The sequence below is a fragment of the Passer montanus genome, unplaced genomic scaffold (assembly GCF_014805655.1).
Source record: "Passer montanus isolate IOZ18808 unplaced genomic scaffold, ASM1480565v1 scaffold244, whole genome shotgun sequence".
In the NCBI taxonomy this organism is placed as follows: domain Eukaryota; kingdom Metazoa; phylum Chordata; class Aves; order Passeriformes; family Passeridae; genus Passer; species Passer montanus.
Genome location: NW_024367082.1, coordinates 110,212 through 124,529, shown reverse-complemented (window position 1 = coordinate 124,529; position 14,318 = coordinate 110,212). Strand labels below are relative to the sequence as shown.

General features: G+C 55.9%; 1 protein-coding gene across 1 annotated transcript in view; it reads right to left on the bottom strand.

Annotated features, from left to right (window-relative positions):
- SCRIB (scribble planar cell polarity protein) overlaps positions 1-14,318 on the bottom strand; it is a 112,885-nt gene that overhangs the window by 12,436 nt on the left and 86,131 nt on the right. The window contains exons 32-40 of the mRNA XM_039711259.1: positions 12,741-12,791; positions 11,853-11,894; positions 10,912-11,040; positions 8,964-9,077; positions 7,561-7,608; positions 7,182-7,347; positions 5,178-5,343; positions 3,791-3,880; positions 2,671-2,844 (exon numbers count right to left, since the gene is read on the bottom strand). Of these exons, the coding sequence (XP_039567193.1) occupies positions 2,671-2,844; positions 3,791-3,880; positions 5,178-5,343; positions 7,182-7,347; positions 7,561-7,608; positions 8,964-9,077; positions 10,912-11,040; positions 11,853-11,894; positions 12,741-12,791 (980 nt within the window). The remainder of the gene's footprint in view (positions 1-2,670; positions 2,845-3,790; positions 3,881-5,177; positions 5,344-7,181; positions 7,348-7,560; positions 7,609-8,963; positions 9,078-10,911; positions 11,041-11,852; positions 11,895-12,740; positions 12,792-14,318) is intronic.

Genomic DNA, 14,318 nt, shown 5'->3' with positions numbered 1-14,318 from the left:
CCAGGGCACCAGCCAGGCCCTTCTCCAGGACCTGCACAGAAAGCTGGGCCTTGGCACTGGAAGCAAAGTGGAGCTGAAGCCCTGTTCTGTCAAAATTCAACACAGTGGGGCTGGATCTGACAGCTCAGGCAGCTGAAGCCCTGGTCTGCCACAGTTAAAGCCAGAGGGGCTGGATCTGACAGCTCAGGCAGCTTCTCCTTGACAGGCACTCCCTCCTCAGGAAGGCTCTTGTTTTGCTAGTCTCATTTTCCATGGACAAAACACACTTAAAAGAGTGAAGGTCTGGGATGAGAGATCGGAAGGCTCTTGTTTTGCTAGTCTCATTTTCCATGGACAAAACACACGTAAAAGAGTGAAGGTCTGGGATGAGATGTCTCTTGTGCCCACAGCGGACAAACCCCTGGTGCTCCACACTCACTAACCCTCCTGAAGTGTCATGTGAAACTTCTACTGTGCCCTGAGCAGCTCCAGCCAAGTCCCAGCTGGCCCAAGACCACAGGCTGATAAACAGCAACATACAAGAGCAAATCACATCATCACATCACCTAAAATTATCCTCTCCCCTCCCAGCATCTTCAGGTTTATCTGCTGGCAACACCAAGCTCCTGGAAGAGCAGAGTGCCCAGACTGGAGCTGCTCACTCAGCAGCAGAGATTCTGCTTCCCAAAGCCTGCATGGGTAACATCCTGCTTCTCCTTCTGACACCCACCTTAAACAAAGCTTCTATCACAGCATTCCTTGGATTCATTCATGCTTGGGCATGAACCAGAGCTCTGGGAGCTCAGAGAGCCTCCCCAGAGTGTGAGGAATGAAGGGGAAGTGGAGGCACCAGGGAGCGAAACCTGCATGTCCCATGGGAAGGGATGGCAGACTGGGCACTGCCCCTCTGCACAGGGATGTGCATTTCCAGGAGAGGCTGGCAGGAGGCCCAAGGACCAAGAGCAAGTCTGTGCAGGATGTGACACTTGCACAGTGCCACACTGATGGCTGCTTTTGGCACAATTTCACACTGACAGCTCTCCCTGAGACACAGATGTGATTCCAGCCCTGACACCTGACAGCTCTTCCTGAGACACAGATGTGATTCCAGCCCTCTCCAGGCACCTGCAGCACAAGGAGCTTGGTGGTCTCTCCAACCCCGTAAGGAAGGCTATGGCAGAGCAAGGCAGTCCCTAACGAAGCTCCAAGACAGCTGGAAAACGACTTTGGACAAAGACCTGGAGTGCCAGGACAAGGGGGAATGGGTTCCCACTGCCAGAAGGCAGGGTTAGAGGGGACCTTGGAAAATCCTTCCCTGGAAGGCCCTGGCACAGGGTGCCCAGAGCAGCTGTGGCTGCCCCTGGAGGCGTGGATGTGTCCAAGGCCAGGCTGGACAGGGCTTGGAGCAGCCTGGGACAGTGGAAGTTGTCCCTGCCCATGGGAGGGGTGGGATGGATGGCCCTGATGGTCCCTCTCCCCTGAACCACCCTGGGATTCTGTGAATACCAGTCTCAGAAAAAATGTGCTCAAAGCCCCAGAACATCAGTCCAGCTCTCCTTGCTTTGCAGTTCTCCACTCTGGGAGCCTCCCTGGAAGCAACAGCCCCATGATCACCCATGTCAAGCAACAACACTGGAACTGCTCCCAGTGATCCCTCCAGTCTTTTCTAAAATCCTGTCCTCTCCAGGCTTCATCCAAACCCCAAAAGAGACAGCTCAGACTGTCCTTTGAATGTCTCCTATAGGAATATCAGGAGAATAAAAACTATCAGTAGGAGCAGCCTGAGTAATTTTTGGAAGGAATTCTATGATGCAGTAAACGTCTGGACTAGCTTCAAGTCTTAAGTTCTGAATTAGGAAGGTCTCATTCTTCCAGAACAACTTTCAGTCAGTCTTTCATGGCTGATGGAACAGCTCATGTGGTAAGAATGAGAATGGCCAGATCCTGCCAGTGTCTTGGCTGCAGCAGGATTTCTAGCCCAGCAACACTGGAAATGTGAAATCCATTTTTCATTTCGGACATGTGACCTGGCAGCTTCAGTGACACCATTTCAAAAGGGTTACAAATGAGGTGGGCATGGTGTGTGAGGGAAGGACACAGCCACCACAACACTCAGCTGGGCTCGTGTTCATGGGGAGCTCCCGTGTCCAGGGCTGGGCAGGCACTGGGGGAGTCTGGAGCCCTTCCCCTGCCCTGTGCTGACAGAAGGGGACAGGCTCAGCCAGGCCACCAGTGCTGGGCACTGCTTGAACAGGTCCTGCACAACCTCCCTCAACATCTGCGCTTGAAAGGAACCCCATTCCCTGGTTTCACTCCTTTAGGAGCTGCCCTGCCATGTGAAAGGATCCCCATTCCCTGGTTTCACTCCTTAAGGAGCTGCTCTGCCCTGTGAAAGGATCCCCCATTCCCTGTTTTACTCCTTTAGGAGCTGCCCTGCTGTGCAAAAGGATCCCCATTCCCTGGCTTTACTCCTTTAAGAACTGCCCTGCTGTGTGAAAGGATCCCCCATTCCCTGTTTCACTCCTTTAGGAGCTGCCCCACTCTGTGAAAGGATCCCCCATTCCCTCTTTCACTCCTTTAGGAGCTGCCTGCCCTGTGAAAGGATCCCCACTCCCTGGTTTCACTCCCTTAGCCCCCGCACAGGCAGGAGCTGCCCTGTCTGTCCCAGAAGGGCAGGGAACTCTGGCTCACCGTGCTGCCCTCCACATGGCCCGTTTCTCTGCCTCCAGGGCCCGGCGTTCGGCTGGGGACAGCTCCTTGTCCTGCTGGGCCAGCAGCTCGGGGCTCTGCATCCGCAGGCGCTCCTGGTGCCGCCGCTCGGCCTTGGCTGTGCGCACGGGAGCGCCGGGATCCACGGGGCTCAGCCTGCCAGAGAGGGGACAGGGGGCTGTGGGGCCACCACGGCTTTCCTGCCGGGCTGTGGGGCCACCACGGCTCACCTGCCGGGCTGTGGGGCCACCACAGCTCACCTGCTGGGCTGTGGCAGCTCTGCTCACTGCCCAGTGCCACTGGCAGCTCTGCTCACCTACCCAGTGCCACTGGCAGCTCTGCTCACCTGCTGGGCTGTGGGGCCACCATGGCTCACCTGCTGGGCTGTGGGGCCACCATGGCTCACCTGCTGGGCTGTGGCAGCTCTGCTCACCTGCCCAGTGCCACTGGCAGCTCTGCTCACCTGCTGGGCTGTGGCAGCTCTGCCCACCTGCCCAGTGCCAGTGACAGCTCTGCTCACTGCCCAGTGCCACTGGCAGCTCTGCCCACCTGCCCAGTGCCACTGGCAGCTCTGCTCACCTGCCCAGTGCCAGTGGCAGCTCTGCTCACTGCCCAGTGCCACTGACAGCTCTGCTCACTGCCCAGTGCCACTGGCAGCTCTGTCCACCTGCCCAGTGCCACTGACAGCTCTGCTCACCTGCCAGTGCCACTGACAGCTCTGCCCACCTGCCAGGCACTGGCAGCTCTGCTCACTGCCCAGTGCCACTGGCATGGGCTGACGCCAGTGCCACTGGCAGCTCTGCTCACTGCCCGGTGCCACTGACAGCTCTGCCCACCTGCCCAGTGCCACTGGCATGGGCTGCTATGGGTGGGGAGGACACAGGACACAGAAAGCTCCTCATAAGGAGTTTCTGGCTGGACAGGGCTTGGACTGCCCTTGGAGCAACCCCTGAAAGGCAGGGGGTTGAAAGCAGAGGGTCTTGAAGGTCCCTCCAACCCAGCCCATCCTGGGTTCTATGAAGTTGGTTCTGCTCAGTTCCCCTCCCTCCCCCAGCCCCTGGCTGCTGAAAAGGAGGAACTCTGCAGCCCCTGCCCCACTCACCCCGACATGGAGTTGGTTCTGTGCTCAGGCTTGATCCCCTCCTCCAGGGAATTCCTCTGTGAGCTGTTGTTCTCACTGAGCTCCAAGGGCCTGGAAAAAAACTTCTGTGAGCTGCAGCACCACAGGCTGCACACCCAGCCAAGGCTGGCACAGGTCCACCCCAGGAAAGCAACAACTGCTCCAGGGTGAAGTCACAGCCTTCCATGACCAGTGCTGTGAACATTCCTGTGGGGATCTCCTTAACATCCACATGAATATCAGAGCTCATTTCCTGCAGCTACAGGTCACCCAGCCACTAACACACACACAAAAGTTTTTCCTCAGTTTTTCTAATAAAAATATTTGATGAGCTTTCTTTTTCTCCAGATCTAACCCTTCAGTCCCGGGAACCCGGACCTCACATTTGGCTTTGTTAGATGTGGCACAAAGGGATTCCAAACAGAGGAGCTCAAGAAAGATTCCCTTTGGAAACACTTGTCACCTGATCCTGATTTTATACCTTCATTAACAGATTAATTTGACTATTTTAAGTTCTTCCACAAGATGGGCTCAAGTTTATTTTAATTAAATTTCAGTTTCTCTTCCAGCATGAGGAAGATTATTTCAAGAAACACAACTTCAGTCTCTTCCACTGCCTCCCCTGCATTCAAACATAAATAATAAGCAACTGAAAGCCATCTGATGGATCCAGGCTTCCTGTTCTTCAGCATCCTGTGCTTTAGGATGAGAACAGGAGGGATCAGTGGGGCTTCCCAGAGAACCAAGGAACTGCGTGTGACTGCATTCCTCCTTGGAGCAGCCTCAGCTCAGGAGGGGCAGGGGTTAGGGTCTCATGGTATCATTATGTGAGAAGCTCCTCCACTGAGATTGGGCAGAAACAACAGAGAGAAATGAGATTGCACGTGTCTGGGTGTGTTCTGCCACTGTGACTGAGAAGTGTTTGTGGAGAGGAGACTGTCTGTCCCAAAGACTTCAAAGGCAGATAAGGACAGCTTCAGCTTTACTGCAGTGCATTCTGAATTTATCTGGAGCCTTTGAGAACCCTGTTCTCATTCCTCTGTTCTATGCCCAAGAATTACAAAAAAAAATCAAGGTAACCTGGAGGCCAGGTCCCAGAGAAAGGGGAAACAAAAGCCTAAAAAACCCCCAAACCTGTTTTAGCATCACTTTATCATTCAGCTTATCTTGAAGCATCTGTCTCTAAAAATCAACTTCTCTGCACACCCTGGGGCACAGCTGAAGGAGCTGCTCCCTGGAAGAGCGAGATGCAAGACTTGGCCTTTTCTGTGCTGAAGAAGAAACCTCGCCCAGGCCACTCCCCTGAGAGCTCCTGGCACACTCTGACCTGTGGGGCACAGGGCTGTGCCTGCACAGGGTGCTGTCTTACCGAGCTGCTGGGGCCTGGCTGCTCCTTCCATTCAGCCTCTCCACCTTGTACTCCACGCCCTCGATGATGACGCTGGACTGCACGGCCTCGGGTGCCTGCCTCCCCTCCTCATCCTCCTCAGCTTCCTCCTCCAGCAGAAGGGCTCGCTGCTGCTGCAGCTTGCGGGCTGCCAGGGAGACAGGAGGCAGCTTACACCAGAGAGCACTGGCTGAACCCCCAGCATGGGACTGTGGGCAGGTCCTGACAGACACTGAACCCCCAGCATGGGACTGTGGGCAGGTCCTGACAATGAACCCCCATGATGGGACTGTGGGCAGGTCCTGACACTGAACCCCCAGGATGGGACTGTGGGCAGGTCCTGACAATGAACCCCTCTGGGCAGGTCCTGACACTGAACCCCTAAGAGATTCAGTCCTGGCACTGAACCCCCAGGATGGGACCTCTGGGCAGGTCCTTATGCTTCTCATTCCTGCAAGTCTGGGCTGGTTTCAGTCCATCCCCTCTCCATGAACACCTCTGCTCCTCCACACTTCCACCAATGCTTCAGATGAAACAAACTGCATGGTTTCCTCAGTTCCCTCCTCGTTATCCACCAGACTTCCATCCCTGGACACCCAACAGGCAGATTTCCCAGTGTTCTCAAGCTCACACTGGAAATTGGGCACAGTCTCTCCTGCCCTTTCCCCAGAGGGAAGGAAGAGCCCTGAAGTCTGCATCTCCCCCCTGGCCTCCTGCAGGAGCCAAGGCTGGGTGCTGCTGCTGGCCCCACATGTGGCAGTGGCCCTGGGGACAGTTCTGCTGGTGAGCACACATCATGAGAGGGTCAGGGATTGAGGAGACAGGAGCAGGCAGCTCTCTGGGGCAGGTGTCCTGCAGGTCACCCAGGGGTGCTCCTCAGGGCTCAGGCCTCGGGTCAGCTCTGGGCAAGATTTTTATTAATAATTTTATCTGCCTGCAGGAGCTGAAAGCAACAGTAACACTCTGTTACTGATGCCAAACTGGGAGCTGCTGGTGACTCTCTTAAGGGCCATGAAGCCTTACAGGAGGGTCCAGACAGGCTGGAACGTTGGGCAGCCATTAGTGGCATGAAACTGAACCAGAGCAAATGCCAGGTTCCACAGCTGGGACAGCACAATGCCAGGTCCAGGCATGATTTGGAGATGAGTGGCTGGAGAGCTCAGTAAAAATGCTTTTTTCCACTTCACATTGTTCCTTATCACCTCCTAAAGCAACTCTCAAGCAAGAGGAGATGACATCAAAAAGGAGAGCAGCAATGTAGCTCCTAGTGCACCCCTAAAGCAGCAAGTGAGCTCTGAGAGGTCTGAGCCCTGCTGACAGTCCTGTGTGAGGATGCCACTCAGCTGGCACAGACCCAGTGTGTGCAGTGGCTTTACAAATGCCACTGAAGGGTTTGCCAGCTGCAGGCACGGAGCCCAGAGCAGGGACACTGGATGCTCCCAGGGCTGCAGCCCCTCTGCTCTGCAGGGAGAGCTCTGTCAGAGCTGAACTGCTCAGCCTGGAGAGGAGAAGGCTGCAGGCAGAACTGACTGCAGCCCTGCAGCACCAGAGGGGCCCCAGGAGACTGGAGAGGGGCAGGGATGGGTGGGATTTGGGAAGGAACCCTGCCCAAGGAGGGTGGGCCATGGGCTGCCCAGAGCAGCTGTGGCTGCCCCATCCCTGGAAGTGCTCCAGGCCAGACTGGATGGGGCTTGGAGCCACTGGTGTGAGGCAAGGTGTCCGTGCCCATGGCAGGAGTGGCACTGAGTGGGTTAAAAGTCCCTCCAACCCAAACCATTCTGTGATTCCATGATACAGGACACCTTAAACTACAGCACTTCACCAGCCCAAGAAGTATCAGTGCAGCATCCACAGAATTCTTCAGCATTCACTTCAAATTATTCCCAAGCCTTACAATAACCACCCCTGGGCTTCTGGAAATGCTGCATTTTCGTGGGAAAGGAATCACTTAACAGCACAAACCTCTTTGCACACATTCCTACGTACCCTCCTCCTCTTTCATTTTCTTCAGGTCATCCTCCCCCACCAAGGACACACGCTTGGGAGGCTTGTCCAGGTGCTGCTGCTTCACCTCAATCTCAAAATACTTCTGCCTCTCACGGAAGGACCTCTGCTCAGGGCTGTGCTGTCCCCCAGGGCTGTGTGCAGTCACCTGCAAGAGCCACACCATTGCCCATGGGCCACCCAGGCACAGGGGCCACCCAGGCACAGCACTGCCCATGAGCACCCTCCCCATACCACCCCATCCCTTGCTCTGCCAGCTGCCCCATCCTCTCCTCCTCCTCCTCCCCAGCCTTCCCACACCATGACCCCATCTCCCCATCCACACCCTATGGCTCCCACCCTTCCCAGCCCCAGCACTCACCTCCGAGGCCAGTTTGGTGTTTTCTGTGCTGCTCTGACCAGACAATTCCTAAGAACAGAGAGAAATAAGCATGTTTTAAAAGGGAAGTTTCTAGCCATGTGTCCCAAGGCCACGTGAGCTGACACAGGTCCCCAGACTGTCCCAGAATTTGCACAGGTTTAACAAGGTTTAGCAATGGTCAGGAATGAGATTTTATGTTAAATTGAGGGTTAAACAGAACCTGAAAGGGAGACACTGAAAATCAGGGGAAAGAGGCACCAAACAGGAGCAGGGGCTGAGCTAGGGCTGGAGGGGTTTCACAGGAGCTGGCAGGAGCCACTCACACTTTGCTTACATCAAAGACAGAACCAAAATTTACTTTAAAGAAGCAGAGATGCCATCAGAAAGAACGCAATCTGTATTTACTGGGATGCGTAACAGATATTGGATGAACAGAACTACAGGGGGAGGAAACTGATCCACAAAATCCATCTGTTAACCAGGAATCCATAGGGGCAAACTGAGAACTGCAAACTAGTCATGGAAAAGAAAGAAGTTTTATCATTAGACAAACTGAAATGACCCACAAAAAGAGAGCAAGGAGATGATCTCTGGCTCTATCCAAACACTCAAAAAATGAATTCAGAATTCAGAACTTGAGTGGATCTGTCTGAGCAACCTCCTGGAGACGTTTGACCAATGCTCTTAGGCCCATGGTGGAAGTCCAGCCTGAGCTGGACCTGATAATCCTTGTGGGTCCCTTCCAATTGAGGATGTTCTAGGATTCTAGGATTCCAGGATTCTAGGATTCCAGGATTCTAGCACCAAAGGCTGCCCTGTTTTGTAGGGAGAACTGAGGCAATGACCTCCAAGGCCTCAGCCAGCCTGGACTGTTCCAGGATTCAGCTAGATGGCAGGGAAAAGGAAGAGTCCCAGTGAAGATCAAAATCTATCCAAAAATGTCCCAGCACAGGTTTAGCCTGGCCCTGGAGTCTGGAATTTCAGAATTCCTTTGCCTGGTTGTACATCAGTATCCCAGTGTCTGGCGAGAACAACAATGTGTGAGATTCCATGAGCTTTCAGGACCTGACACAGACAGGACCTGCCAGGATGAACATCTGCAGACTCCAACAGGACCTGGCACAGACAGGACCTGCCAGGATGAACATCTGCACACTCCAACAGGACCTGACAGACAGGACCCACCAGGATGAACATCTGCATCACTAACACAGGACCCTGCCAGGATGAACATCTCATCACTAACACAGGACCCTGCCAGGATGAACATCTCATCACCAACCCACTGCAGCTCCCACAGGACCTGGCTGGGTCCCTGCTGTGCAGCAGCTGTCCCTGCAGGGCACACATCCCTCCGTGCTGGCCTGCTGAGCCCTGGCTGGTGTCCCCAGCAGCTGGGTTACCTGTGTCCCCAGCAGGGGCTGGGACAGGGGCACTGCTGCAAAGGTCTTGTAGGCCTGCTTGACGTTGATGGGCACCTCATCAGGGGAGGGTGGCGACGGCGGCGACGGCTTTGGCTGCGGGACAGACAGGAGCAAAGGTGAGCACAGGGGGGAAAAACCACGTAGGAAACACATCCAAGGCTTGGCTGCAGAGCCTGGTGAGGGGGATAGGGAAAGGAATAGGTCAGGGAACACATAAGGAATCTGTAAGCCTTGGAAGGGTGCTGCTGAGCCCTGGGCAGGACCACCAGGAGCAGACACTGCACACACACTGTACACAGCAGCACGAGGGCCACAGCCTGTTCTGTTCCATGGACAGTGAAGGAATGGCACTTTTGGTGGCACAGATCTTCACTGACCTGATGGGAACGTTGTGACAGATCCTCTGGCCAAGGGCACATTGCTGTCCCAGTCCTTGAGGATTTCCACCCAATTCAACCAGCAAGTGCCTACCTGAAGCAGGGTTATTGGGCTGAACAGGACAGCTACACATTGACTTCTATTTAGGGCTGAACAAGAGCACCTCCAGTGGAAGGTGTGCCTGTCTTTAAGGTCCCTCCCAACCCAAAGCACCCGTGATTTCAGGATCTGATCCAGGGATCTGTGATGGGGAGATCTGCCCTTGATCTCCAGTTTTTCCTTTGCAGAATTACATTTACTGGGAAACATCTAACAAGGTCTGAGGGGACCTTCCTAGTGCTTGTCACTGTCTTTGCTGGTCCCTTCCTCACCCACCTTCCCTGTGAGCCCTCCTGCAGCACTGGGGGGACCTGCTCAAAGCATCACAGAAATGGTAGGGGTGGGGGGCAACGGCACCACAACCTTCCTTCTCCTGGAAAGTAAATCCCCTTGGGCTGCTCATCCCTCCAGCTGCACTAAGCCAGCTCCAGGCCTTCTGGTTTTCCTAAGTCCTGGACTAGGGCTAAACAGTGCTGTCAGATGATGCTCCTGCATGGGCTAAAGGACAGCACAGTGAGATCAGGAGAGCCTGTGAAATGTGAACCATGCCCAGCTCCATGCACTCTGTACAGCTGTCTGCCTGCAAATCAGGTCTCTGCTTTGGTATCACACTGTACCAGCTCCAGCAGGGAGAGAAGGGCTGGACTCATGGAATCTCACCCAGCATGGTTTGTGTAGAAAGGGACTGAAAGCCCACCCAGTCCCTCCCCCTGTGGAAGCAGGGACACCTTCCACTATTCCTTCCACTTTTATACTGAAGGGACACAGGTCTTCCCTCATGACAAAGACAAAAAGACCTGAATTTTTCTCCCCCATCAACCAACAGCCCCAGGAACATGAACCTTTCAAAACCAAGGTTTTGAAAAAAAATTAATTGGTTTTGAAAAACCAATCATTTGCAAACCATAAAGCCCATCAGCAGGATGGCATCAGCTTTTGCTCCAATGTGCCAGACATCAACCCAGGTTCTGTAAGATTTATGTCTCCACAGAACTCAACACCTCACAAATATGGCTCTAAACCTGTATCTGCTCTGGGGATTTTGGCCACAAAAGCTTCAGCAGTGCTGACTCCTGGGACAGGGCCATGGAGACATGGGGCAGCTGGGGAGAAACAGGAGGGATGCACTGACCTGGCCCTGCCTGTTAGGAGTGTGGGTCCCTCTCAGGGAGCCCAGACTGGGGCATGGGCCAACACCAGGCATGTCACCAAACCAAGGTGACCAGGCACATGGTCACCAAACCAGGGTGAACAGGCACGTGGTCACCAAAGCAGGGTGACCAGGCATGTGGTGACCAAATCAGAGTGACCAGGCACGTGGTCACCAAAGCAGGGTGAGCAGGCAAGTGGTCACAAACCAGAGCCACCTCTGGGAGGGTTCCTGCACGACACGGCACTGCAGCCCCCGAGGCAGCCACAGGGCTCTGGGGAGGGAAGCCTGGCCACTTACAGAGCTGTGGGTCCTGAAGCAGGGCTGGGGCTGCTGGAAGGGGTTGGGGCTGTCCCCCTCCTCGGCCCTGTGTGCCACAGCAGCGCTCGGTCGCACGCGGGAGAGAGGCTGAATGACGCCAGGCTTGGTCTGCTCGTGCCAGGGCCCAGGACAGCGTGGGGAAGGCAGAGGGGGACGAGGGGGGAAAAGAGAAGAGAAACGAGCAGTTAGGGCAGTGAGGTGTCTGCCATGCGGGTGAATAAACAAATCCATGCAAATCCGTGCACCCCCACTTCTCTCCTCAGCTGTGCTGCCTGCTGCAGCTGCAGGACTGGCAGGGAGAGCTCCTGGAGCCAACACCAAAGGAGACTCAGCCAAGGAAGGGTTACACAGCACCAGTGGACTGCAGAGAAGGCCAGGACAAAAGGAAGCACCTGCCATACCAGCAGCAGCTACAAGGATTGGCAGGGTATGGTAAGTGTGACCAAGCTCAGAAAATGTGAGCACCAGGGATGGAAGGAGGGAACATCAGCCAGGAATGGGAACTGGCAGAAGCTGTGGAGGAAGCGAAACAGACTGAGTCAGAGCTCTGATGAGAAATGCAGTTACTGGAGCAGAGGTGAGAGGCTAAAACTTCTCCTAGATGTCACCATCACTGCTGGATGCTGTGTGAAAGTGAGCAGAGCACCTGCAACTGGAGAGAGTGGCAGCAGGAACTGGGTAAGCCAGCAAAATCTGCAGGAGGGGAATCTGCGAGGGGAAACAGCAACAAAAGCTGCAAAAACTGTTAGGCTGGGTTTTCAGATGGACCATATTTAAGACCTGATGCATTTGTACAAACTTGAGGCATAGTGGAGGACTGGAGGAGACAGAACAGGAGTCAAGAGGAGGAAGAAACAAGCTCCATGTGCTGGGGGATGCACAGGGACAGCACAGTCAGGTCTCAGGGCAGCTGTACTCACTGATTTACTGTCATCCTGCGATGTAATGAAGTTAATGGAAGCCTGCAGACAGAAATACAGGGGTAAATCTGGAGTCTGAAAGCCTTTAGTTGACCCCTGCCCCACGGCCCACCCTGTGTGGGGAGCTCCAGGTTCCACAGTACCTGCTTTTTCAAGTGAGGACAGGCCAGAGCCCACCTGCATGAGCCTCTCCCAGCCCCTGTGCTGTGTGATGAGGCCCTTACAGCTTTCTGCACACCTCCAAACTCTGAGCCCAACTCTGGGACAGTCCTGGCCCATGAGCACAGCCCCTGCCTCTGGTCCCTGGGCACATCTCCAGGTCCTGGCCCATGGTCACAATCCCGGCTCCTGTCTCCTGCTCACATCCCCAGGTCCTGGTCCCTGGGCATATCCCCTGCTCCTGGGCACATTCCCTGAGCACACTCCCCGCTCCTGGTCCCTGGCACATCCCCTGGGCCCATCCCCACCCTGCACACTTGCCCCAGCCCCAGCAAAGCCGTCCCCCCGCAGCTCCTCCCCAAGCACTGGCAGGTGCCACCACAGCAGCAGCTGACAGGGAGCAGCCCCTCAGGTGCCACCAGGGCGCTGCTCCCCCGGGGAGCCCCAGGGGATGCCAGGACCCCGTGGGGATCCTGAGCACCCGTGGGGATGCCAGGATCCCGTGGGGATGCTGAGCACCCGTGGGGATGCCAGGATCCCGTGGGGATGCTGAGCACCCAGGGGGTTGCCAGGACCCCATGGGGACACTGGGTCCCCGTGGGGATCCCCTGGGGATGCCAGGCCCCCCTGGGGATGAGGGCTTCGCCGTGGGGTCCCCTGTGGCAGCGCAGGGCAGCGCAGCAGCGGCAGCGAGCACAGCGCACACCGCACACCACGAGCAGCACTTACAAAGCGCGTCTCCCTGCCGGCCAGGTGAGGGGCCCGGGGGGCTGAGGGCACCTGGAGGGAGGGGCAGCAGTAGGAAGAGAACGGGAGAGAAAATGGAGACACTGGGTTTTCCATGGGAGAGCAGCAGAGAGGCTGCAGCAGCACGGGGGATGACCCCTGCCCTGCCTGGCACACACAGGAGACCCAGCACAGACACCTCCTGCCTCCCCCACCCCTGTGTAGAGCTCAGGGCAGGCACAACCCTCACCATGGCTGCTGGACTCTCACCATGCCTGCTCGACCCTCACAGCACTTGTTCAACCCTCAACATGCCTACTCGACCCTCACAGCGCCTGCTCCACCCTCACACTGCCTGCTCGACCCTCACACTGCCTGCTCGACCCTCACCGTGCCTGCTCGACCCTCACGGCGCCTGTTCGACCCTCACGGCGCCTGCTCGACCCTCACCGTGCCTGCTCGACCCTCACAATGCCTGCTCGACCACCATGATGCCTGCTCGACCCTCACCATGCCTGCTCGACCCTCATGGTGCCTGCTCGACCCTCATGGTGTCTGCTCGACCCTCACAGTGTCTGCTCGACCCTCACGGCGCCTGCTCGACCCTCACGGCGCCTGCTCGACCCTCACCATGCCTGCTCAACCCTCACAGTGCCTGCTCGACCCTCACAGTGCCTGCTCGACCCTCACAGTGCCTGCTCGACCCTCACTGCACCTGCTCGACCCTCATGGCGCCTGCTCGACCCTCATGGTGCCTACTCGACGCTCACGGCGCCTGCTCAACCCTCACCTGTAGCGCTGATACTCACTGTGCCTGCTTGACCCTCACCATGCCTGCTCGACCCTCACAGCTCCTGCTTGACCCTCACAGCTCCTGCTCGACCCTCACCATGCCTGCTCATCCCTCATGGCGCCTGCTCAACCCTCACCATACCTGCTCAACCCTCACCTGTAGCGCTGATACTCACTGTGCCTGCTCGACCCTCATGGTGTCTGCTCAACCCTTACAGTGTCTGCTCAACCCTCACAGAGCCTGCTCGACCCTCACAGTGTCTGCTCAACCCTCACTGCACCTGCTCGACCCTCACCATGCCTGCTCGACCCTCAACCATGTTCACTCGGGACAAAGGATTCCATTTCCCTCATGGAATTCTCTGAAATCAGCCAATCAGTTCTGGCTGGAGTACAAGATGTTGAAACCAAAGAATTAACATTAAAAATAGATGGAGCCAGAGAATAAGAGACAAAATTCCTTGGAACTTCTGCTCTGCAGCAACAACCCGAATCCCTAGAACAGGAGAGATCTGGGACTGCTCAGCCTGGAGAAGAGAAGGCTGCAGGGAGCCCTTAGAGCCCCTTCTACTGCCCCACAGAGCTCCAGGAGAGCTGGGGAGGGACCTTGGGCATGGGCCTGGAGGGACAGGACAGGGGGGAATGGCTTCCCACTGACAGAGGCAGGGTAGGATGAGATTTTGGGAGGAAATTTTTTCCTTCACAGGTGTGGAGGCCCTGGCACAGGGTGCCCAGAGAAGCTGTAGCTGCTTCTGGATCCCTGGAAGTGTCCAAGGCCAGGCTGGACAG